We start from the raw sequence: 26,386 nt of genomic DNA, 5'->3' as shown, positions 1-26,386 counted from the left end.
CCCTGCCCCCGAATTCAGGCAGACTGGGCAACGGTAATTAATTGAGTTTCATCTTAGTTGAGGCCAGCCCAACAGCAAGGTAGTCATTGCTCCTCCACTCTGCCAGTCCTCTGTGCTAGAGTCAGAGGAAAGTATGTGTGCTTTGAAGTCATGTAGACCAAGGTTCAAATCCTTGTTTTGCCACTTACCAGCTGGTCACTTTATATCACTAAAACCCTAATTCCTTGGCTGAATGCAGGGTCAAAAAAAAAAAATTAATCCTGACAGAATGAGGTGACACAACAGAGGCAGGTCGGAGTCACTGCCGTCGCCATGAGCCGTGGTAACCAGCGTGAGCTTGCCGGCTAGAAGAATAGGAAAAAGCAGAGTGACTCAGTTAAGGGAAAACGCCGAGATGACGCACTTTCTGCTGCTGCCGCAAGCAAAGGGGCTCAGATACCAAGCAGTAGAAGCAGAAAAAGGCAAAGAAGAAGAAGGAGGAACCCGAGTAGCTTTGTGGCTTCATGTCCAACCCTCCTGCCCTTCGCCTGTGTGACTGGAGCCAGTCCCACCACGGTCATGTTTCCTCCTGCAATGCCCGCAGGTCACAGCACCCATGGCCTCTTTTTGCCCTGAGTCTGCAGCGGGTCCCTTTTGTGCTTCCTTCCTCTCCAGTAGCCTCTCTCCCCTTGGCCACTCCCAGAAGTGGCGGGTGGGGGGTTACTCCTTCCCAGTGTTTTTTTATTCCTGTGGGGCTCACCCCAAAGTATTAAAAGTAGCTTTGGAAAAAAAAAAAAAAAACCTAATTCTAATGCAAAATATCTACTGTTATCATTGATAACATAAGTAAACCACCTAGTCTATATTAGGTGGTCAGAAAAGACTCATTCATTAGGTTTCATCTTTTTGAAATCTCTTCTTAAATTCTGAGAAGGGTGGGTCCCTGACAAGGTCCTTTCTGACAGCTCTCATGCTAAGTCAACAGCTCAAACCTACTGGAGAAACCAAAAGCACCATCTGCCTCGACACCTCTAAATTCTTCAAATTCAAGTCATCTCAGGGTTTCTCAGTTGGTATTTTTTTAAGATAAAGGTGTTTCTTTGGTGTTGACGTAAGCCAGTTAACATACTTGAGGAGAGAACATTTAGGACACATGAGTTTATCTAAACTACCAAGATTCTGTGTGATCCACATTATAATGGTTCTCAAATGTTTTCTTCTAGCCTCTAAAGTCCAAATTCAGATTCATATGTCCAATGGTCTACATGCATCCCCAAGGGGATGCCTGGCAGGCATCTTTAACGGCATATCCAAAACATAACTTCGGTTTTCTACCCAACTCGGTCCCACGTCACCTTTCCCATGTCAAGAAATGTTACCACCACCCACCCAGTTGCTCAAACTAAAATTCTAGGAATCATCCTTGACTTTTTCTAACTCCTCAAGCCTTGTCAGTTCTTTGTCTAAAATATAAGATTTGCTCTTTCATTGCACCAGTCCAATCTGCCATTACCTCTTCTTGAGGCTGGGCTGGAGCCTCCCTGCTTCCACCCTGGCCTCCCTTCTCCACACAGCAGCCCCTCCTACATGCTTTTAAAATGTAAATTAGATCCCACGCAAATCAGTTCCCATGGCTTCTCCTGCTTGAAACATGTTGTTTTTAAAACATTTAGAATAGGCAGGGCAGGGTGGCTCACCCCTGTAATCCCAGCACTTTGAGGGGCCAAGGTAGGTGGATCACCTGAGTTAGGAGTTCAAGACCAATCTGACCAATATGATGAAACCCTGTCTCTATTAAAAATACAAAAAATTAGCTGGGCGTGGAGGCATGGTGGTATGCTCCTGTAGTCCCAGCTACCCAGGAGGCTGAGGCAGGAGAATGGCTTGAACTTGGGAGATGGAGGTAGCAGACAGCAGAGATCGTGCCACTGCACTACAGCCTGGGCAACACAGCGAGACTCCTTTTCGATCTCCCGACCTCGTGATCCGCCCACCTTGGCCTCCCAAAGTGCTGGGATTACAGGCATGAGCCACTGCACCCGGCCAGGATTCCTTCTCAAACAAATAAACCAACAAACAACGACGACAACAAAAATTTAGAATAAAAACCAAATCATTTCCATTGCCGGAAAGTCCTTTCATGTTACAGCTCCTGCCCAGCTCTCTGACCTTGTCTTTCCCTGGCTTAGGAACGCCATGGCTGTGAAATGGGTAGGACAGAGTGAGCATCAGCTCTGTGCCAGGTCAGGAGCCTCACGCACATCACCTGATACAGTCCTTGCTACAACCCAGCAAGGTAAGTGTTATTAACTCTGAACTCGTTGTGAGCATCAAGTGGAAGTGGATGATGCTAGTGCATAAGTAGTGATCAACAAATGTTGGAGTCTCTGCCTTTCTTTTTGTTCCAGTGGTGGAGGTGGGCAGGACCTGTAGCCCAGAAAAGTCTACACTGCTTAGGGGTAGAATTGGAACCAGAGCCGGCTGTCCCTTGTCATGCATGCTCCCTTATCCACGAGCCTGATGACCTGTCTATAGGCAGAGCTGAGAAGGGTGAGTTCTGGCTCTCTGGGGGGACTTGTGGGTTGCTGAAGGAGTTAAGATGCCTCTTACCAAACCCTGGCCCTCCCCATCCCTGCATCTGCCTTTGTGGCTTTAATGAGAAATCCAGGCGCTTCATAAGAGACTGTACAAATAACTTCTAGGGCGCCACTAACTCATTCAGCAGAAAGAGACCCAGGGCTGCCAATGTTTCAGGGAAGATAAGTGAGTGGAAAAAAGGTGATTTTTATAGCGTCAGGCGGACAGAAGGATTTGCGTGGTTGAGTGTGAGCTCCGCCCCTGCAGCAGTGCTGAAAAAACCAGGATCCGGGCTCCTCAGCCCCTCTTCACAATATTTGATTAGGAATTTGGGGCGGGACCCTGGTCTGGCACAGACGCGCACACTCTCAGTAGACTCTCTCACTCCTCTCTCTCTTCCTCTCTCACACATTCTCCAACCCAAGGAGGCCAGACTGAGGGACGTGGTCACTCTCTGAAAGGTTCAACTCAAGGTAAGTATAGTCGTTTTACTTCGGATTTGTCCCTAGCATTTTCTTAAAAAGAAATAAAGGAAAAGTGGTAGAGGATAGGGGAGATGGGGAGGCAGGGAGGGATCATTCCTCCTTCTCCACATCTGGACCATGACCCCAGGGATGCTGGAGAGTGGCAAAGAGGGTGTCTAAGGGAGGAGTTCCAGCCCTGTACATTTCTCTTACAGTTCCTTTATGGGTGCTGAGGGGACCTCCAATTCTCAGGCATGAAAAAGTGAAGGACCTTCTGTCTAGGCAAGCTTCTTCCCTGCTACTCATAAATCGCACCACGCTGGGAGTGTGGGCATTTTGAAGGGTATTTCAAGACCTGGATGTCCCTGCAATCTCTCTTATAGAGGGGTTTGGTACATAAATGCTATTATGGGAGAGGGGGAAGGTTTTGTGTAGAGTGTGTGTATGTGTATGTGTGTGTGTGTGTGTGTGTGTGTGTGTGTTTGGAGTGGAAGGGAGAGAATAAAAAGAAGTGTTGAGAACTGGCCATGTCCAGGGAGCTGTGGATTGAGGTGGGGATGCAATCCAGGTGAGGGGATGGCCTCTGGCTTGACCTTCTCCACTGATAGGAGGGAGAGCTCTTTCTCTAGAGTGGAGATATGAAAGAACAGCAGTAGCTCCTAAGTAAACTTCCCCCAACTGATAGAGTGGCAGTCCTGGAAACTTTTGACCTTACAGAAACTCTGAGCACAGGAGGACCTCTAGCATTATAGGAAACAATGTGAGAGTATGCAACCCTGAAGCAACATTGCCAAGAGATGGGGTGGGGTAAGGAGAGGCATAAGATCCCCATCAAACCCTTTCAGCAGCCATGGCTGTAAGAAGAGGCTGAAGTGGGAAGGGTGCACAGCCCCTAGAAAGCTGAGTCTGAAGGAGAAGGTGGCTCTTGTCTGCCAAGATGCCCAGTCTGAAAGAAGGAGAAATGGAGACAGAGGCTCACTGTGCCAGCCCTCCAGACAGCCACCTTGGTCCTGCAACAGCCCAGGGCTGTGCATGGAAAAATGCTCTGTTGGCAGCGGGCCGCTCCATTCGTCTTCTCTCCTGGCCAGAGCCAGGGACCAGCCAGCTTGCCCAGGCAGTGGGCAGTTGGGTCAGCTTCTCCAAAACACTGTGGCTCTTTGTCTGAGGCCTGAGGCTGCCTGTGGGTGAGCCAGGGTGCCTGCTTCTCTGCAGCCTAGGAACTGATGGGATGAAGTGGGCCCAAGGAAACCATTTTGAGGGGACAGAGAGGTCTGGGATGGATGGTGGTCAGAAGGTAACTCTGTTGAGTATCACAGTTGGGGTCTTTCCCATCAGTTCCCTGGATCTGATGACGTTGGCTTTTATACTCCTTTCTTTCTCCTATTTACAGTTGCCAACCCCAGTAGGCCCAACAGCAACGTGAGGGCTGTATGTGACTCTTCCAGGCCAAGAAAGGTTCTAAGGTTTCTCTGTCCAAGGGTGACACTCAGGAAGATGCCCACTGCCCACAAGAGTATGTCATGCATTGGCTATAGGTAACCAGGGTAGGGTACCCAGGCCACCCCTAGTCTCTTACCTTCCATACCTTTAGCTTCCCTCTCAGATGACATCAGACCCCACATTTCCTCTTCAGTCTGCCCTGTTCCTATCTCATTAGCATAACAGGCCCAAAAGGAACAGGCTACCAGCAATGTGGGGACATAGACACGGAGCCTGGTCATCTAGGTGTCATCGCTGGGAGCAGGTAGCTTGGGAAAGGAGAGGGGATTGTCAGGATCCCACCTCAAGTCGCTTTCCCTTGAGCATACACAAAATTTCCAATCTCTAGTTCTTCTTTTGGTGTACCTCATTCATTTCTCTTGGCCCCACATGGCTCTTGCATGATGCCCATGGTACAGCATGATAAGTGCTAACACCTTACTAGGCACTATGAAAGAGAGAAGCAGAATAACTCAGACTCCACACACTGAGTACCTGCTTTAGAAGACAAGTGCCACACCCAGTGCCAGGGTCCCCAGTCCGGAAAGGATTTGTAACTGCTGTGTGAAGACCTTGTCCCAGCCAAGTTGCATCTGTAGCCACAAACTGCTAACCAGTGAGTTTCCTCACTCAGCAGACTGTTACAGATGATGGCATTTCGGAGGGCAACCTGAGCCTTGTGGTGGCTGCAGAGGGACCACACTCCTCCCCAGACACTCAAGACCAAAAACTCCCAGCCTGCCCAAGAGACCAAACGATTTTCCAGATATAGTTCAGCTCTACCCCTTTGATGTGTCAAGTGGCTTCTGGAGGTCTCCCATAGACATGGAAAGGGCTTTCTCCTTGGACTCTTAGAAAAATACAATTTCCCTGGAACATCCAAACTGGATTTGGGTTCAGATCTGAAGAGCATCCCACTACTATCCTCACCACCACACCACAAACACAGGGATTGCTGTCGGCTTTTCAGCTTTCCCACAGGACTTTCAGGGTGCTAGAGGCGCCTAAGAATCTGCCCCTCCAAAAAACATGCAGCCCTTCCCACTCAAAGACTCTGTCTGTGACTCTATGACCAGGGGAAAATGCACTTAACTCACCCCAAATAGCCATGGTCCGGCTGGACCAAGTGCAGAACCAGCCTGGGAGGAGGCACCAAAGAAGCAAGAGCAAGGCTCCTGCTCTCAGATGTTTGACACTGAAGTCAGCTCTGCATAGCTCAAAGCCTAAGGCTTGCCTTCTCTGCCTCACTGCCTCTGTGGAGTCTCATTCATTCTGGCTTGCTCTGTTCTCTCCCTCTTCTTGCAGAGACAAAATGCAGTGGACCTCCCTCCTGCTGCTGGCAGGGCTCTTCTCCCTCTCCCAGGCCCAGTATGATGATGACCCTCATTGGTGGTTCCACTACCTCCGCAGCCAGCAGTCCACCTACTACGATCCCTATGACCCTTACCCATATGAGACCTACGAGCCTTACCCCTATGGGGTGGACGAAGGGCCAGCATACACCTATGGCTCTCCATCCCCTCCAGATCCCCGCGACTGCCCCCAGGAGTGCGACTGCCCACCCAACTTCCCCACAGCCATGTACTGTGACAATCGCAACCTCAAGTATCTGCCCTTCGTTCCCTCCCGCATGAAGTATGTGTACTTCCAGAACAACCAGATCACCTCCATCCAGGAAGGTGTCTTTGACAATGCCACAGGGCTGCTCTGGATTGCTCTCCATGGCAACCAGATCACCAGTGATAAGGTGGGCAAGAAGGTCTTCTCCAAGCTGAGGCACCTGGAGAGGCTGTACCTGGACCACAACAACCTGACCCGGATGCCTGGTCCCCTGCCTCGATCCCTGAGAGAGCTCCATCTCGACCATAACCAGATCTCACGGGTCCCTAACAATGCTCTGGAGGGGCTGGAGAACCTCACAGCCTTGTACCTCCACCACAATGAGATCCAGGAAGTGGGCAGTTCCATGAGGGGCCTCCGGTCACTAATCTTGCTGGACCTGAGTTATAACCACCTTCGGAGGGTGCCTGATGGGCTGCCCTCAGCTCTTGAGCAGCTGTACATGGAGCACAACAACGTCTACACCGTCCCCGATAGCTACTTCCGGGGGGCGCCCAAGCTGCTGTATGTGCGGCTGTCCCACAACAGTCTAACCAACAATGGCCTGGCCTCCAACACCTTCAATTCCAGCAGCCTCCTTGAGCTAGACCTCTCCTACAACCAGCTGCAGAAGATTCCCCCAGTCAACACCAACCTGGAGAACCTCTACCTCCAAGGCAATAGGATCAATGGTGAGACCTTGGCAAAGGGAGGCGGGGACTGGCTGTCTATTTCACTTGAAAGACACTATTCTGAGTGCTAGTGGCAAAACAAAAGAAATAGAAGTAGGGGAACCAGACAACACAAATGAAGCAACCTGACAACCAAGCCACACCCCTGTACAAAAGAGAATACACTTATACTAAATAGCAGTGCTAAGACAATTCAGTGGGGAGTGGGTTGGTACAGAAGAAGACTTTCCAGGAGAGGTAAGTTTCATTCCAGGTCTTCAGAGATAAGCGGGCATGGGTTGGAGGGATGCAGGATGAAGCCATTCTGGGACGGAGGCTTGCCACAAAGGAGCCAGCCATTTTCACAAGTCACCTGTCAATGTAGGGGACAGCTGGGAAATTGCATGTGTCTGAGAGGAAGGGGTCATGTGTCGAGGAGCAGTAAGAGATGAGTCTGGAGAAGTTTAGGAGGGAATAGTTCAAAGGGAGGGAGATTTAAGTTTCTGTCTTGGGAGAATGGTGAGTTGAAGGCTGTTACTTACTCACTGTCCCAGAAGAGGATGAGCTCTCTTTTTCCACTTGATCTACTATTGTGTCTACAGCCTGGTCTTGTGTTTTGGTGTTTATTTGTTTTTTAAACATAACAGTTGGTGGACAAAAATGTGCAGCCTTTCAGAGCCGAATGCGGCACTTGTTCTGGTCAGTTCTTCCTGGAGTACAAGGAGCCCCTGGTGGCAGGGCAGAGATCCTTCCTAGGGTAACATGAGCCTGACTAACACCAAGCCTAGGACACCGGGCTTCCTGTTTCATAAGCACTTCTCTGCAATGCCCAAAGGAAAAAAAAAAAAAAGACTGCCTCCCTGACTCTAAGAAATATTCATTTCAGATGGAATTATCTAGCTGATTTTCAGCTCCCTTTCGTCTTAGGATCTTGTATTCAGAACATGCTTACATTGCCCCAGGGCCTCTGATGTCTTAATCCCAGCTGGAAGGTACTGAGCCAGCACTTAACCTCCCTTCCTCTGTCAGCAAAGTCCTCTTCCTTCTGGTGAAGGGAGGACTCATTAGCGACCACTGGCAAAGGGCTTTGAAGTGGAGCCTGCTGAGATAGAACAGCACCATCAAAGCGCTGAGAAGGACTGAGTCGTCATCCTCTCCCTCTCATTCCTTTCTCCCCCTGTGCTCAGGGAACAGATCAGTCATTGAGCAAGATGTTAACAAGCTGGACAGCCCTCTGAGTGAAAGAGGCACCAACCCCAAAGTGCAGTTTGGGAGTTGACAGTTGGGTGGGCAAAGCAAAGAGGCATCTGTCTGGACCTTTAGTTTGAAGTGCCTGACACCATCGTGTACAGCCTAAACTCTTTTTTATTAAAACCTCTCTTTCTTTGGGGTCTTCTTATTCCCAAGGTGGGGGTTGAGGGGTCCTCTAAGACATCTTGAATATGTTGCATGCTGCAGACGTTTGACATTTCCTTGTGGCTGTCTATCATCACACCAGCGGTTACCGCTACTTACCTGCCACACACTCTGAATCCGGGAGCAGTCACATCAGAAATGTCATGCCGTATGCTGTGCTTCATCCAAGTTTGACCTTGAAACTGTGACAGCAAAGAGCAGCTGTCATGGGAAAGAATCTATTAGCACCTACCCATACAATCAGAGAAAGTTAGGGTGGAAAAGGCTTCATCACAACCTCTTATCATCGTTCTGCCTTCATGTAGAACCACATCTGCCACTCAAATGGGAGGTGGACCACCTCTTCCAGATGCTTGTCAGAAAATAAAATCAGTGCAATTTCCTAAGATCCTGCAAAAAAATTGTCTGTTCAGTCACACAACCCCAAAATTTTCAGTGTCTACTCCTAAATTAATTCTTGTGGAATTTAAGTCCAAGATCCATGACGAGGTGTTATTTAGTCTTTCTCAGCCTTCTTTTTAGACAAAATAACACCAATGCTTTGTTTTCCTTAAAGCAGTGAATTAATATATGTAAAGTGCTTTGTCCAGGGCCTGGCATAGAATTTAAAAATTAATGATAGCTATTATTATTAGCCTTTCTTCTCATTGCCACTTTAAAGTTAGACAGGCAGTTTTTGTTGTTGTTTTGGGGAAAGAGAGACGCAGAGAAGGTAAAGTCATCTCTAAAGGTCCCCCAGACAATGTAGATTAGAACCGTGACCTAAAGGGCCTAGAGCCAGGCATCTCTGACTGAGAATGGTGAGGAATATCTCTCTGGTGCAGCAGGAAAACAACTCCCCAAGCTCAGCCCTTTCTCCTACAGCAAATGTGAGGGACATCTCCCTGCAAACCAGTCAGGGACTTGGGGATGGGGGGGGTGGGTGGAGGTGGGATTGAAACACCTTCTGAGAGAGGAGCTAAAAGAAGAACAGGAGCTCAGGGGTGCACAGGGGAATCAGACGTGGTCCTCTCCTCCCCACTTCCCTCTTCCATCGGTATCTCCCTCAGTTTTTCCAGCCTGGCAAGAACACAGCTCGGAATGTTATTCGGAAGCTTTGAGATCCAGTGGAGTAGGGCGGGTGCACCAGTAGGAATTTGGAAAGACTTATGTCAGTATTTAATTTGAGCTAGAAAAATGTCCTCCAGTGCCTCCACGCAGAAGCCTGTCCTATTCATGGGATTGGGGAAGACAGTGAGAGGGGGAAAGAGGGAGGGGGTGGGGGAAAGGGGAGGGGGCAGGGAAGGGGAGGGGGAGGGGGCAGGGAAGGGGAGGGGGAGGGGGCGGGGGGAAGGGGGCGGGGTGTGGCTCACAGTACCCAGTGTGTGGCTAGAATCCATATACACTGTGTGTCTAGCTCCCCACAAGTATGTCCCATATTTACCTATCCACAACTGGGATCCGGAATTTTAGCAGACAGTCTGAGGGCTCCAGGCTGGGAGAGAATCTATCACAGAGCCTGCAGTTCCATCCTAAATAGGGCGGGAAGTGATACTTAAGCTGGGCCACTTTGCTTCTTCTCCTCACCCCACTGCTCTGCTTGTACACAGACAACATAGACCCACCCCGGTCTAGGCTCTGCCCCCAACCTGCCCACTCAGAGGCCACTTAGTCTAGTCCTTGGGACCAGAAAGGAAACATCCAAAAGCATTCCAGAAATTCTGCCCCACCGGGAGTATTTTCCAAAGACAGGTATTTCCCAGTTTCCGCTGCTTTTCTCAGTGTCTTAATTTTCTTTGGGCCTAGATTTTCTGTGTTATGTCTGCAGTAGAAGTTAATTTGCTGCAACCTCACCTCATCTCATCTTGGTCTGTGCTTAACAGAGACTGAAAACCATTGAAAACGCTGATTTAAAAACACTTTTTTCATCAGCTTCTTAAATTCTTCATACTGTCTTTCTTGGAACTGTCTTCTTCATAACTATAACCTCCCGCAATGGGAGCCCTCATGGTCACCCCTAAGAATAGAGTTAGAAAAGCCCCCTCCCTCTCCTGTTGCCTGGCCCCAGACTGACACACCTCCTGACCACTGCTGCAAGCCAAGGGACGCCTCTGATACAAAAACGGCATGCCCCAGCTCTGGGTCTACCCAAGTATTATAGCTGCTAGGGATGTGTCCATGGACAATCCTAACCTCAAGACCCAAAGGGTAACTTTATTCAAACCCCCTTTGCAGAGAATGACGACAGGAGCAAGTTTCCTGAAAGCCTCATTCACCATGGTAAAGACAGCCCTACAAGGCTTCCTCAGCTTTCAGTGGTGACTTTTGCTGTCTCTGCTGGAGTGTTAGCTGAGTTCTTGGCTTTTCCTTTCAAGTTACTGACCCAGTAGACTGGAGGCGGAGTGGTTGATTTGTCAAAGAGGACAACCAGAGGGAGAACAGGGTTAATAGCAACAGAAAGATTTATGCTAAAACCAAGCAAGCGGAACTGTTGTCTCTATTAGAATTCTGCAGTTTAGGGGAAAATCTTAGGGGACTTCTTCTGAGGTTTAAAAGAGGGAGTAGATTGTAATCATATTAAATGCAGGAGGCAGGGAAATTATTTATTTGACTTTTGAGGTCCCTAGCAGCCCCAGTGCTCTATGAGTGCCCAGCTTCCTTTAAACTCAGAGCCTTGCTCACTGTTCTGGCAGTATTTAGAATGGAGACGTGCAACCCCCTCAAAGCCCTGACACACAAAGACACTTGTCTCTCAGCCCAGGCTTTCTCTCTTTAATTTCCTGCCACTTTTTCTATCTGCAAAGTAGCAGGAGATATTTAAGATTTAAGTCCCTCCATTTCCCCAGTCTTCTTTCTCACAGCAATTCAGCAAATCCCTCCCTCTCCAAAAGCAATCAAGTACTTCAAGGTGTCTACAGTTGGTCTTGGCTACCCTCTGCTTCCCACCGCTGCCCACAGCTTCCCCCCCATGCCCCCCCACCCCGCCGAAAGAAAGAAAGAAAGAAAGAGAAAGAAAGAAAGAGAGAGAGAGAGAAAGAGAGAGAAAAAAGGTCCCGGAGGGAAGGACACTTAAGAACATTCCTGGGCTTGCAGAGTAAAGTTCAGGTTGGTGGTTAGGTGAGCTGCAGACGCAGGCACAGTCCTCACTCTGTCCCTAGTTCTGCCCCTAGTGGCGTCAGTCAGTATGACTCCAGTCCTGGAAAACATCGGCCCTCCTCCCGCACGTTCCACTCCTTTTATCTGAACTGCTTCACAGAGGCAAATCTCACAGAGGCAAATCTCACGGTGGCTTCGGGTTCGTAATCTGGGCTTCTCTCCCCGACCTGTGCTCCTCTTGTCCCCACAGAGTTCTCCATCAGCAGCTTCTGCACCGTGGTGGACGTCGTGAACTTCTCCAAGCTGCAGGTGCTGCGCCTGGACGGGAACGAGATCAAGCGCAGCGCCATGCCTGCCGACGCGCCCCTCTGCCTGCGCCTCGCCAGCCTCATCGAGATCTGAGCAGCCCTGGCACCGGGTACTGGGCAGACAGACAGCCCCCGTGGCATTTGGCTTGATGGTTTGGTTTGGCTTTTGCTGGAAGGTCCAGGATGGACCATGGGACGGAAGTCCACGGGCTCCCTCTGTAGTCTTCTTTCCTGTAGGTGGGGTTGCGGGGGGATCAGGGACAGGCAGCCTTCTGCTGAGGACATAGGCAGAAGCTCACTCTTTTCCAGGGACAGAAGTGATGGTAGATGGAAGGATCCCTGGATGTTCCGACCCCATAAATTTCACGACTCTTAAGTTCTTCCCAATGATCTGAGGTCATGGAACTTCAAAAGTGGAATGGGCAACAGTATATAACCATACTTTTCTAACAATTCCTGGCTGGCTGTGAGCAGCGCTTGACAGTTCTCCCTCTGTGCTGGGCTGGTCATGCAGTTACTCTGGGCTCCCATTTGTTGCTTCTCAAAATATACCTCTTGCCCAGCTGCCTCTTCTGAAATTCACTTCACCCACCCCACTTTCCTCCACAGATGCCTCTTCTGTGCCTTAAGCAGAGTCAGAGACCCCAAGGCATGTGAGCATCTGCCCAGCAACCTGTGGAGACAACCCACACTTTTGTCTGAGGGTGAAAGGACACCAGGAATCACTTCTATACCTCCCTAACCTCAGCCCTGGAAAGCCACCAGATTGGAGGTCACCAGCATGATGATAATATTCATGACCTGATGTGGGAGGAGACAGCCAACCTCAGGCTTAGATCAATGTATAGGGCTATATTTTGGCAGCTGGGTAGCTCTTTGAAGGTGGATAAGACCAGAAGAGGAAAGGCCAGACTTTGCTTATCATCAGCATCTGCAATGGGGCAAACACACCTCAAACTGGCTCAGTTAAGAAAGCAGCCCCAGGAGTTCCACTCTTGCCCAGCACTTTCTGCATTCCAAACAGCACCCTACCTGGGTTTTTATCCACAAAGGTAGAGGCCACATGGTTTTTAAAGCATGAGAAACATAGTTTGTCCTCTCCTTTTATCCAAGCAGGAAGATTCTACATCCTGATAGTAGAGACAGACTCCAGGCAGCCCTGGACTTGCTAGCCCAAAGAAGGAGGATGTGGTTAATCTGTATTACCTGGTTTGTCCTAATGCCATAGGTAAAGAGTACCAGCTCTGGCTGGGGTCCATGAAGCCCCGGCCAAGCAGCCAAATCTTGCCTGTGCTGGGCATAAAACCCTCCGCTTTCACATCTCTGAGCTATATCCCCATTAGTGAAGATGGCTTTTGCTTTAGAGTTTGGCTGGGGAGCACTTAGTTCTTCCCATTGCAAAAGGTAATGTTGCCTGGGGCTTAACCTACCTGCCCTTTTGGGCACTGTCGGGATGAAGCCATCTGGGCAGTCAGGGGCAAGGACTGGTGGAGGAGAGTTAGCCCAAGTCTGGGCTCTGCCCAGATGCCATCACATCCCTGATACTGTGTGTGCTTTGAATCGCCTTCCCTGAGAAAGGAAGAGGGGATCTTTGGACTATGTTCTTGGCTCCAGACCTGGAATCCACAAAAGCCAAACCAGCTCATTTCAACAAAGGAGCTCTGATGTGAGGGGTAAGGCTGCCCCCTGCCCCCGGGCTCTTCAGAAAGCATCTGCATGTGAACACCATCATGCCTTTATAAAGGATCCTTTTTACAGGAAAAGCATGAGTGGTGGCTAACCTGACCAATAAAGTTATTTTATGATTGCATCTGCAAGAGTGGAGTCATTTAAAGTAGACTGCAGGAGGGTTACTTTAGGAGGACCTGGTGAGGTCGCAGGTCACATAGACCTTGGACTGATGAGCCCTCTTTCTCATCTATTCTGTTCGGGCAGATGAAGCTAAGAGGGAAAAAAAAAGAAAAAAAAAAGTCACTTATATAAAAGCTCTACTTAGCAAACTGTGTTCTGGAAGTTCTTCTTTAAGTCTAACTTCAATCCTCTCTACACATTCCCTTCCATATGGTCCCCAAGAGATACAGAATAACTGGGGTTTTTTTTTGTTTTTTGTTTTTTTTTTTTTTTCAACCCTTCCCACCATCCTCTCTTGCCAAGCCGGTAATTCTAGATCTGGCTAGTCCTGGATATTGTTGTCTTAACTGCTCCTGCCCTCTAGTGGCAACTGTGCAGATCTGAGGGCAGCCAAACCTGCCAAAGCCCACTGGCCCTGGAAGAGGAAAACAAGCCTTTACCTTCTATTTGTTTTCTCATTCATCCTCTGTTCATATCTTGAAAGCCTTTAGGTGCCCGATGTTGTGATAAGTGCTTAGCAAATGTCGCATAAGTTAGGAGGGCAGACTAGGCTTGTGCCTTCGCAACAATCCACTATTTTCTGATAGGGAAATAACAACTGATACTTATTGGGCACTAAAATCTGTACCAAGCATATTGCAAATGTCACAACTCCATCTTAAGCCAAAGTAAACTAATTTGACTATAATTCTCTGACGTGAGAGTTAGGCAGGAATGCTAGTGTGTGAAACTACCAGAAAGAAGTCATAGCTCTAACCACAGTCCTCTCTTCAAGGAGAACAGATGAGGCCCCTCTGCCTTGGATCTCCCGTAGAGGAAGATGCCATGTGGAGGAGACAGAGACATGGCACATAGGGCAGGAATTATCCAACTATAAGGAGGAATCCTCTGCCTCTCCGTTTTTGCTTCTTAGCAGCTCCCATGAGCATCCCAACCAAGACAGAGCAGGAAGAGGAATGGGAGCCAGCCCTGCTGCAAGGCTTCCCTTGTTTCTAAACCCAGTGCTTTTCAAGAAACAGAGTAGCAAGAATAGACAGTCCCTCAGGCTCAGTTGACTCTTTTTCTTTAGGCTGCCATTTGATCAGTCTTATCATGTGCTGAGGGCTTTACTTGTTTAGTATTCTTCGCCATTCTCTACCATGGATATTATTATTTTCACTATTTTACAGAGGAGGAAACTGGAAACAAAGACGCAGAGGTCACCCAGGAAGGACACATCAAGGCCAGGATCTGACCCCTGCCGTCTGTCTCCCCAGCCTGTCAGTTTTGCAATATTATTTCCACTGTGCTGCCCTGAGGATCCCTGTATTGTTGGATTATTAGGTGTATGCGGGAGGCTTATGGGTCACTGGCTGTCATAAATGGAGAAAGATCATCTTACTTTTTTTGGAGATGGATCCAAATCCATTCTGCTAGCATTCACAGTTCCTTTATGAATTTCCTATTCAAAATTCACTTTTCATCAGTAAATGTTTAGTGAGTGCCACTGAGCAGGAACTGGCGATACTGCAGAGAACAAAAGCAAACAGCCCCTGCCCTTGGGGGCTTGTAGTCCAGTGCAGTGACAGTCCTTGAACAACAGCAACAAAAATCACACTGAGGATCATGCAGTTACAGACTGAGAAAGGGCTGTGACGATGAGCATAGGTCTGCATGAGGATTATCAAGGAGCCTGGCCTAGATACTCTGAGATACACAGGGAGAGCACAGTAATCCAGACAAAGAGATGGAAGGGCCGGTCCAGGCAAAGATAGCAGCATGCACAAGGAAGCTTCTGAGACACTAGACAGCGAAAATGGCTGCAGCACAGAGAGAAAGGGAGAGAATTTCAATTGATCACGCTGAAGCAGTAGGCAGGGGTCAACCACTTACTGCCTTTATTCTCTTATTTCAGACACAAGTACAAAGAAACTTAACTACCACGGCCTCAAAACCCATGTCCCAGGGCCGGCCCTACAAGCAGGCTCACAGTTCTGCCTTGTAGCCACTAGTGGGCAGCATCTCACCTCGCACCATCAGCCTTTTCCGAAACCTTTAAATTGCAGCCCACGTTTTCCCCAACTTGCTTTTTTTTTTTGAGGAGTCTGGCTGTGTCCCCCAGGCTGGAGTGCAGTGCCACAATCTCGGCTCACTGCAACCTCCGCCTCCCGGGTTCAATCGATTCTCCTGCCTCAGCCTCTTGAGTAGCTGGGATTACAGGCGCGCGCAATCACGCCCGGCTAAGTTTTATATTTTTAGTAGAGGTGGGATTTCACAATGTTGGTCAGACTGGTCTCGAACTCCTGACTTCGTGATCCGCCCGCCTCGGCCTCCTAAAGTGCTGGAATTACAGGCGTGATCCACCGCGCCTGGCCTTTTTTAAAAAAAAAACAAAAAACAAAAACAAAAAAACAAAACAAAACAAAACAGCATGTCACTCTCGCCCAGGCTGGAGGGCAGCGGCACGATCTCAGATCACTGCAACCTCCACCTCCTGGGTTCAAACAATCCTCCTGCTTCAGTCTCCCAAGTAGCTGGAACTGCAGGCATGCACCACCACGCCTAACTTTTGACTTTTTTGTAGAGATGGGGTTTCATCATGTTGCCCAAGCTGGTCTCCAACTCCCCGATGTAAGCAATCCTCCCGCCTAGACCACATGCCTAGGCTTACAAAGCCTTTGTAAAGGATTACAAAGGAAACCAATTACATTGAAATACAGTTACCAAAATACAAAACATATACATTTTTGATATAATAATATATACGTTTCTTTATTAATTCGATAAATAACAAGATCTAGCAACAGGTATAATTAATTATAGTCATTTCAAAGTATTGATGCATGTAAATGGCATATCAAACTATTTTAACAACTGTAATGTGATATAAAAACATCTTGGCCAGGCACGGTGGCTGGCCAGGCACGGTGGCTCACTCCTGTAATCCCAGTATTTTGAGAGGCCTAGGCGGGCGGATCACGAGGTCAGGAGATCGAGACCATCCTGGCTAACACGGTGAAACCCCGTCTCTACTAAAAAAAAAAAAATTAGCCGGGCGTGGTGGCGGGCGCCTGTAGTCCCAGCTACTCGGGAGGCTGAGTCAGGAGAATGGCGTGAACCCAGGAGGCGGAGCTTGCAGTGAGCCGAGGTCACTCCATTATACTCCAGCCTGAGCAACAGAGTGAGACTCCATCTCAAAAAAAAAAAAAAAAAAATCTGTGGGTCGGGCGCGCTGGCTCACACCTGTAATTCCAACACTTTGGGAGGCTCAGGAGCATGAATCACTTGAGGTCAGGAGTTCAAGACCAGCCTGGCCAACATAGTAAAACCCTGTCTCCACTAAAAATACAAAAATTAGCTGGGCATGGTGGCGCATGCCTGTAGTCCCAGCCACTCAGGAGGCTGAGGCAGGAGAATTGCTTGAACCCAGGAGGTGGAGTCTGCAGTGAGCCAAGATAGAGCCACTGTACTCCAGTCTGGGCAACAGCAAGACACCATCTCAAAAAAAAAAAAAAAAAATTGTGATTTCAGCTGGTGACAAAGCCTCAGGTACTGCTAATAATACTATGGTTTGTTACTTTCATAATTGAAGGGAATGCTACATTTCTGTTAGATGTATGAAAAACAAAGATAGGGCTTCTCATTTCTCTCTAAGTCAAGCCAAGGAAAGACAGGCAGAAACATGGATCGTAAAGGGAAGGCAAGAAAAATAGACAAATCATCGTCTTTTCTTTATGAACATAGCTCAATCACTCAACAAATTTTTACTGAATGCAAACCTTGAGCTAGATAATGTGTCGGTAGTTGCTGCATTTAATATATGAAAAATGAATGTAAAGTTCTCAAGGTCCTTGCCATGGCATTTGATAGAAATAATAATAAAGAACATTCGTTTTGAGTTAACCACTTAAAAAAAACACCTAGTTCATTCAAGAATCCATGAGGTAGTTTGCTATAAGTACCAATTAAGACATAGGGACAAAATGTTCATTTTTTTTTTTTTCCAAGGGTGGGGAATGATGAGGGGCGGGGTAGCCAGGAATGCTGCAGAACAGCCCCAAGCTCCCTCTCACTGGGGACCGGCAAGGCACTTCTTTGTTTGTTAGCTTTGTTTGCTAGCTCAGCCATTTATTCCACTAAGCACTCAGATGCAGGGTCCACAGTTGACATATATCATCAGGAGACTCAGTATCCTGTGTAGACCTCAAACTCTCCCAGAAATTATTCTGCCTCAGACAGATGGGAGCCAGTAGACATGACTCCTGTTGCCAGCTGAGCCTCTGGGTACCTAGGCTACCAAGTTGTGCCCAGACAGAGCAAACACATTGCTCAATCTTGTGGCAGCCCAAGTTTCCAGAGCAGGAAACTTTTCTGGAAACTAGGCCATGCCCATATGTGCTGCTAGAAGAAATGGCACAATAAATTGGACCTAATCCTTGCCTGGACCGTGTGGTCCAGTGAGCAGATGAAGGAGGAAATTAGTCCAGAAAGACTGGAATGGACAAAGGGACCAAGCAGACCCTGCCCAACCAGCAGACCAACCATGACGGGCTCCAACGGAAACTGCAAACACTAAAGATAAATGAGCTGTTTCCATTTATGTGTCCAGATTGTGAGCTACACGTAGGGTAGAAAGAACAAAATTACATTTGACCCAGTTTAAGAAATAAAAACAGGAAATGGGTCAGAGTTCCAAGAGGCAATAAGAAGACCTACCTACATAAGCAAGAACATTGGAAATCAGAGGGGTCAGTCTTGAACCTTCTTACAACCCACCAGAAACAGAGAATCAGCAGCTTTGTCCTTGTATTCTACCCCAATAATCCCCACATTTTCTCCACAGGTGTTCATCAGAGCCATGAGTCTTGGCAAAATAGGACTCTGGAGGCAGGCAGGGACAACAACAGAAGCATGCCATCGGTGCCAGGCTTAGCTGGCAGTCCCAGAGGTAGATCTGAGTCAGATACCAAGACCAACAATGGCAGTTTGCACAAGATGGTGTGGGGAAAGCTATTCCAAGGAAGGAGCCAGAAAACTCAAGTCCCAAAGAAGAAACAGATATATTCAATCAAGGTATATACACAGTCAAGGTGTCAGGGGCATAAGCAGTTCCAAGCCCTGTAGCAAGGGTAAGCCAGGAGCAGAGGGGATGTCCTTATGGCAGCAGGGGAGTGGACCCAGGATAGTCCTGATGGCTTTGGCCCAGTGCAAGTGTCAGGTGCTGTTTCCTGGCCCGTCCTCCCCTAAGGGGACTCTCAGCCCATAGGCACCTTAAAATTATGAAAAGCATTTCTCATTGGCCTCACTTATCGTGTTTTCTGAGCCAAAAATTATGACACATTTTAATAAATACTTATGTTTTCATAGAACCATAAAATCTTTTTTTTTTTTTTTTTGAGATAGAGTCATGCTCTGTCGCCCAGGCTGGAGTGCAGTGGCGGGATCTCAGCTCACTGCAAGCTCCTACTCCCGGGTTCACACCATTCTCCTGACTTAGCCTCCCGTGTAGCTGGGACTACAGGCACCCAACACTATGTCCAGCTAATTTTTTGTTTTAGTGTTTTTAGTAAAGACGGAGTTTCACCTTGTTAGCCAGGATGGTCTCGATCTCCTGACCTCATGATCTGCCCGCCTTGGCCCCCTAAAGTGCTGGGATTACAGGCGTGAGCCATCGCGCATCATCGTGCCCAGCCAAAACAGAATATTTTTAAACATTCATGTCCTAGAAGTCCAAGACATAATCATCAAGGACCATTTGGGGCCAGACCACCAACTAGAGGTGGAGTTGTGTCAGTCCCAGTTCTTAGTTTGCAAACAACAGAAACTGAAGTTAGCTGATTTAAACAGAACGAGAATTCATTTGTTTGTTCGTTTAAAGGGAGATGGCCTATCAGGTAGTTCTGGGAGGGCTCTAGACCAACCTTGAGGGCATGCAACCAGAAACAACACCCAAGGACCCAAGTTCATGCCCATAAAGACCCTCCACCCCACGCCGGCACAGACGCGGGAGCTCCATTTATGAGAACTGCTGCTGTTCCTGCCTATGGAATCTGGAGACCACTGCCATCACTGCCCTACCCTCACCAGAGTGGGTTCCACAGGGCCGTTGCTTTATCATGTCATTAACTTTCAATTCCAAGTCAAATTGGCAGAACCAAGTCAGGCGCTAGTGCTCTACCAGCAAGTGAGACTGGGAGGTGAGTATCTGACAATCTCATATTTAATAACAGGAGTCAGGCTCTGTCTCACATAGTGGGGAACTTCTCAAAATAAATAAAGGGCTCAGATGCCAAAGAGCCAAAAAATAGATTTTCCTTTCAAGAAATCTGTAGAAGGGGTCTGTGAGGTGTATTCATCTTTTTTTCTTTTTTTTTCCCCTTGATACAGATTATCGCTCTGTTACCCAGTCTAGAGTGCAGTGGTGCAATCACGGCTCACTGCAGCTTTGACTTCCAGACTCAGCAATCCTTCCACCTCAGCCTCCCAAGTAGCTAGGACCACGAGTGCCCACCACCATGACCGGCTAATTTGGTTTTTAATTTTTGTAGAGACAGGGTCTTGCTACGTTGCCCAGGCTGGTCTTAAGCTCTCGAGCTCAAGCCATCTTCCTGCCTCAGCCCTTTGAAGTGCTGGGATTACAGATGTGAACCTCCGTGCCTGGTCTTGCATTCATCCATATACCAGCCACCAAGACAACTCTGTGGAACTGGGTAAGAGAGACACCAACGGGGGTATAGAATGCCCTTATATAAATTAGGACTGCCACATACAAACACCTCCTTCTTCTTAATCCAGAAACATTTCATCCTGGTGAAAGCTAACACTGCTTTGAATCTGGCTTCAGATCCACATTACCCATGTCTATTTGTTCCCTAGGGCTGCCATAACTAAGTACCCACAAACTGAGTGGCTTAAAACAATTTTTAAGATGTATTTATTTTCTCATAGTTCCAGAGGCCAGAAGTCCCAAGTCAAGGGTTTGCAGAGCCATGCTTCTTCCAAAGGCTCTAGGACTCCTTCCTTGCCTCGTTCAGCTTCCAGTGGCTCCTGATGTGCCTTGGCTTGTCTTCACCTGCCTGCGTCCTCACATGGCCTCCTTCTCCCTGTCTCTCTATGTCTTCTGTTTCTTATAGATACACCAGTCATAGCCAGACACGGTGGCTCACACCTGTAATCCCAGCACTTTGGGAGGCCCAGCCAGGCAGATCACCTGAGGTCAGGAGTTCGAGACCAGCCTGGCCAACATGGTGAAACCCCATCTCTACTAAAAATGCAAAATTAGCCAGCTGTCGTGTCAGGTGCCTGTAATCCCAGTTACTCGGGAGGCTGAGGCAGGAGAACCGCTTGAACCCAGGAGGTGGAAGTAGCAGTGAGCTGAGATTGTGCCATTGTACTCCAGCCTGGGCAACAAGAGTGAAACTCCATCTCAAAAAGAAAAAAAAAAGAAGACACCACTCATCAAATTTCAGGCCCACCCTAATTCATTAGGATCTCATCTTTTAAATTATTTTTATTTTTAATTATTACAGACACATAATATTTGTACATATTTATCTTATGATCTCAACTTGACCCTTAATTAATTAAAACTGCAAAGACCTTGTTTCCAAATAAGTCATATTGTAAGGTTCTGGGTGGATATGGATCCTGGGGGAACACGATTCAACGCACTGTACCATCTAACAGGGACTTCCATAAGGCAGACAAAAGAGCTTCATCTAGGATGTCAGACAGATGTTTCCAGGGCCTTGGGAATGGAATACCAGCCAAGCACTAAGGCCCAGGTACCTGAGACCCAGACCTTGGTGTATGATACCCTGACAACAGCAAAAACAGCCCAAGGAAGGCATCGTCTATTCACCAAACTAAACAACAGAGAAAAAGAAAAGGGTTGGTGTATACAGGTGACAACTCACATTTATTTTTTCTTTTGTTTTGTTTTCTTTTCTTTTGTTTTCTTTTCTTTTCTAATAGAGATGGGGTCCTGCCATGCTGACCAGGCTGGTCTCGAACTCCTGGCCTCAAACCATCCTCCCATCTTGACCTCCCAAGATGTTGGGATTACAGTTGTGAGCCACCGTGCCCAGCTCACATTTATCCTTGAGTCTGTATCTTTCCTTACTTTGTTAATTATGAAACATTTAAAAACCTACAATGGGCCGGGCACTGTGGCTCATACTGTAATCCCAGCACTGTGGGAGGCTGAGGCGGGCAGATCATGAGGTCAGGAGTTCGAGACCAGCTTGTCCAACATGATGAAACCCCATCTCTGCTAAAAATACAAAAATTAGCCAGGTGTGGTGGAGCATGCCTGTAGTCCCAGCTACTCAGAAGGCTGAGACAGGAGAATCGCTTGAACCTCGGAAGCGAAGGTTGCAGTGAGCCAAGATCATGCCACTACACTCCAGCCTGGGCGACAGAGTGAGACTCTGTCTCAAGAGAAAAAAAAGGAAAGGAGCAGAGTCTGCTGGCCCAGCACTGGGAATCCGGAGCTGGGAGCTGCCTGCTGAGCATGCAGCAACAGAACTGGTCCTTTTGCCGACCCAGTCTAACACCCTCCACCAAGGAGGTGTGCTGTGGGAAAAGATGAGCTCCTTGCACCGTTTTCTTGTTTTGTTTTGTTTTGTTTTGTTTTTGAGACAAGGTCTCACTCTCTTGCCCAGGCTGGAGTGCAGTAGCACAATCACGGCTCACTGCAGCCCAGCTAGTTTAAAATTTTTTTTGTACAGACAAGTTTTCCCTATGTTGCCCAAGCTGCTCTCGAACTCCTAGGGCTCAAGCAATCTTCTCACTTTAGCCTCCCAAAGTTCTGGCATTAAAGGCATGTGCCACTGAACCTGGCTACCTTGCATCTTTTCTTGGTGACCTGGCCTAAGGAGCAAATGCCGAGATTAGAGGGCTACACTAGCACTCTTCTTCCTCTTGTAGAAGGGGGAAGAAAGATGGCCCTTTTATCCCAGGGTGGGAGAGGCAGGGACAACAGCACCCCCAAAGTCCCATCCAGGGTCCACCCCAGAGTAGCAGCTGCAGCTACAATGGCTGCATTGGCATTTGTGAAGAGTGGCAGTGGCAGGTGCAGGCGGGAAAGCATCAGGAACAGGCACTGCGTGACTGCAGGTGAAGGGCAGCATCAAGGGTGAGGAGGAGAGCAGGCTGAGTGAATGCACTATCATCCCAAGCCTAGGACTCAAAGCATCAGGCCATGGTTCATGAACACTGAAGGCAGCAGCAAGGATGGTTTGTAACACTGAAACGACAGAAAGGGAGAGGTAAGGGGCCAGCACTTGTGCTGGTTGGGGTGAGGTACATCCGCTGATTGGCTCTACTGTCACATCGCCAGATGATCCTTTCATTGCAGGACAGAACTGAATAGGTTGAGGAACCATTGTTAGAAACCACAGTAGTGCCGCACATCAATGTTTCATGTGTTAGTTAAGCAACCTGGTTAGACTGTAAATTCTTTAAAGATAGGGATCATATCATATGATTCCTGCTAATACTCCCCAACAGTTAACACAGAGCTGCATTCATAAGTTTTTAATGACACCTGTGGAATCATATTATTTGGGGACCAATGAAGAGTGGCATGAAATGGATTTAACAGCCCATTACACACCCACCCCTACCACACACATTTTTTATTTTATTTTTTTATGTTTTTGAGATGGAGTCTCACTCTTGTCACCCAGGCTGGAGCGCAGTGGCACAATACCTGCTCGCTGCAAGCTCCGCCTCCTGGGTTCACGCCATTCTCCTGCCTCAGCCTCCCAAGTAGCTGGGACTACCGGTGCCCACCACCACGCCCAGCTAATTTTTTGTATTTTTAGTAGAAACGGGGTTTCACCATGTTAGCCAGGATGGTCTCGATTTCCTGACCTCGTGATCTGCCCGCCTCAGCCTCCCAGAGTGCTGGGATTACAGGCGTGAGCCACCGCGCCCGGCGCCACGCCACACCTTTTTTTTTTTAACCCAGAAAATATAAAGTGCTTTCACTTCTATGACATTTCTTTCCCTGACACATCTATGCAGGAAGGAGACAGGTATGAGACACCCTACTTTACAGACAGGGTAACTGGGACCCAGCAAGCTTAATTGACTTGTCTCCCTAAAGGCCCAGACTCAAGACGGAACCCCAGTCTTACTGGCTCCCCATTGAACTGTATCCCGTCTCTCTGTGTTCCTTACCCTCCTCCCTGACCCCGCCGTCAGGCGTCACTGAAATGCCCCAGACGCATCACTGCTTTTGTTCTTAACAATGTGAAACATCAACCAAGCCCAGCAGGTGATAGAACTGGACAGCAGCCAGGGGTCTGTAAGCACTGAACAGCCAGTCTCCATGTTCACTGAAGATAATGTATGTATCAGCATGTGGTATGTTTCTGGCAGGCAAGAGAATGCAGAAGGGGTGAGTCTCCAGGTGACAAGAAAATACTTCAGGAAAGAGATTTGGGGAAAACATACAAGCCCATCTTAGTGTTAATGTGCATATACGGAGAGAACATTTATGGAATGCTCTACCTAACAAAAGCAGAAAGTTAAATCCTATTAAAAAGGGAGTTGTAAGTCCTTGCGTGATGCTGTTCTAAAAATTTTTGAGAGGTGGAAATTTGAAGAAAAGACCTTGAAGAAAATGGAAATTCAGTCTTGCCAAGAGATTTCTCCCTTAGCAAAAATCTAGGAGCTAAACGCAGGACCCATCCCAGGGCCTTGAAACCATACCACGTTGTATTCTGAGTCTCAAATTACTTTACTAATAGGACTTTAAATGTCCTTAGGATCTAGTGCTATCCCCAGCACCTAAATCAAGAATGGTGAGCTGAGGTAAAATATGAGAAAGAAATGCTCATTCATTTGTTATTAATACCTAAAATAATATCAGCATTTATTAGGCAATTATGAGGCATTTTGTCACAATAATGCTAGGAGATAGTGCCATTATTATCATTAGTATTTTTCATAGGAGAAAACTGAGACTCGGAGAGGTTAAGTAACTGCTCAAACTAACACAGCCAGAAAGTGGCAGAGGCTAGGGTCGATTCATGGTCACCTGTCTCTTGAGTCTAAATCTCGCTGCTACTGTGCCGAATTCTTTGAGTTTGTAGGTGTGTGTGTGCTTCTGCGTCCTGGGGCAAGGGAACAACATCATTCAAGATTCGTTAAACGAAGTTTACAATGTACGTGCTGGGGAACTGCATGCTGTCTTAGAGGCTGAGGCTGGCGCCCGTGGCCACAGTACAATGGAGGGGGTGGTTAATCTGGTTTTAGAGGATGGCCGATTGGCGATGGCAGACAGAGATCAAGTAACTGGGCCCACAGGAGGGCGCGAGCACGCAGAGGCACGAGAAGAAAATGAAGAGGGCCTGAGCCCGAACTTGGGGAAATCAATTCCCAAAGCCTGAGGGACTCTGGAGGGAGGACGGGAAAGGGCCAGAGGTTCACCCCCGAACTTCCAGATTGCTCAAGAAGCGCCGGGCGGGGCCCTGCAGTCGCTCAAGCTGCGAGGAGGGCCTGAGAAGCGGGGACGCCTTCGAGGTTTTAGGGACCTGAGCTCCGGCGGCAGGTGGCGAGAAGGCCCAAGCCCAGCGGTCGCCACGCCTCGCCTCTTCCCCGCCTCCCACTTCTCTGAAAGGCCCCATTCTCTACCGCCGCCGGGGGAGCAACTGCGCTGGGAAGCCACCTAGCGCCCGGCCCCACCTTTTTTTTTTCTTTCTTTCTTTTTTTTTTTTTTTTTCCTTAATACTTTTCGGCCAAACACCGCGGCTTCAGGCAGGGCTTGGATTGGCCCGCGCCGCCCCTGAGCCAGCCAATCAGCAGCTTGTTGCCAAGGTGGGGATTCGCCAGAGCGGGAGGAGGCTGCTGCGCGCCCGCTGTTGCCCGGCGAAGAAAGCAGACTTGTGAGGGCGTTTGGTGGCGCTTTCAGGTCCCAGCCAGCTGCTCGTGGGGATTGAGGGACGTGGGTGGGTGGCTGGGGGGTGAGAGGCCGAGGGCCCATATCCGGGAGGGAGGGAGCCAGTCACCTGCTTGCCTTCGCACGCCCAGCCGGCGCTGTCTCCCTCCTCCCCGAAGCTTCCTTGCCGGGCAGGTTTAACTCCAGGCAGCCGGTGTGGGATCGCCATGGCCGAAGCGGTCCCGGGTTGAAAGGCATTGCCGTTGTCCCCTTACCCTCACCACCAAGCATATTGAGGAAGAGGGACCTGCGAACGTGAGAAGGTGCAAAAAACACCCAACTAACTTCTGAGGCAGACCAGACTATGACCTGAAGACAGTGCTGTCTTGCAGTGTGTGCCCCAAAAGGGACCAGCTGACCTCGCAGGCCCGGAGGGGCTAATGAGAGAGTGAAAAGGGCCCCGGGAAGCCGAAGACGTAAATCGCATACCTTCTCCCCGTGTAACAATAATGCCCAAACCGCCACAAAGCAAGGGTCTGGACGGTAGGGTCTCACTTTTCCAACCATAACCCAGTTACACAAGGGAGAAAGGGCGGAGGCAAGTCTACCCCTCACACATTCTCCTTTGGCCTCATACTCAATTCCCCAATCCTGTTTCTCTCAGTTTCCATTGTGTAACCTAGATAAATGCCTCCTGTTCTAGTAATGGCCATAATAATATTTAATCACATTTATTGTGTACTAAGAGCTGGGTACCCTTCTGAGCACCTCACAAAAATCAATCCTCCCAACAATACCAACTAGGAACTACTTTTATCCGATCTTAAGGTTGAAAAAACAAGCAGTGAGAAGTTAGGTAACTTGCCTGTTGTCACAGAGCTAGCTGTATCTAGGTAGTCTGTTTCCACCTGGGAAACCCGTCTGACTTTGCTCTAGAAGATGTGGACTTTCCCGCTATATTGCCAAAGGAAAAGGCTAGGATGGTTGCCTTTTTGAAACACCACATGCCCCCCACCCAAGAGCAGGACTTTCAGTTAAGGTCCTTAGGACTCTCAAGACTTCTCCAGACTCCCGAGAGATTCCCCGTGTGGCTTCACCACT

General features: G+C 48.4%; 1 protein-coding gene and 1 pseudogene across 5 annotated transcripts; both read left to right on the top strand.

Annotated features, from left to right (window-relative positions):
• The first annotated feature begins 312 nt into the window (after positions 1–312).
• Positions 313–491, top strand: LOC100425816 (small EDRK-rich factor 2 pseudogene; annotated as a pseudogene).
• Positions 492–2,955: 2,464 nt separating this feature from the next.
• On the top strand, positions 2,956–13,378 carry FMOD (fibromodulin). 5 transcript variants are annotated; one of them, XR_013403760.1, is made up of 4 exons: positions 2,956–3,029; positions 5,805–7,027; positions 11,511–11,678; positions 12,178–13,378. XR_013403760.1 is itself a non-coding variant. In XM_015118591.3 (4 exons), the coding sequence occupies exons 2-3, from the start codon at positions 5,812–5,814 to the stop codon at positions 11,660–11,662; spliced, it is 1,131 nt and encodes a 376-aa protein (XP_014974077.1). In that variant the 5' UTR covers positions 2,956–3,029; positions 5,805–5,811; the 3' UTR covers positions 11,663–11,678; positions 12,178–13,378.
• Positions 13,379–26,386: the final 13,008 nt, after the last annotated feature.

Source organism: Macaca mulatta, chromosome 1 (assembly GCF_049350105.2).
Source record: "Macaca mulatta isolate MMU2019108-1 chromosome 1, T2T-MMU8v2.0, whole genome shotgun sequence".
NCBI classification, from domain to species: domain Eukaryota; kingdom Metazoa; phylum Chordata; class Mammalia; order Primates; family Cercopithecidae; genus Macaca; species Macaca mulatta.
Note: the sequence above shows the minus strand (reverse complement) of the source record. Positions and strands in the feature narration are given on the sequence as shown.

Bases quoted from the DNA above. Each gene is read 5' to 3' on its own strand.
- FMOD (XM_015118591.3), top strand. From the start codon at position 5,812: ATGCAGTGGACCTCCCTCCTGCTGCTGGCAGGGCTCTTCTCCCTCTCC. The intron at 6,791-11,510 runs GTGAGACCTTGG...TTGTCCCCACAG, and splicing joins CCAAGGCAATAGGATCAATG to AGTTCTCCATCAGCAGCTTC.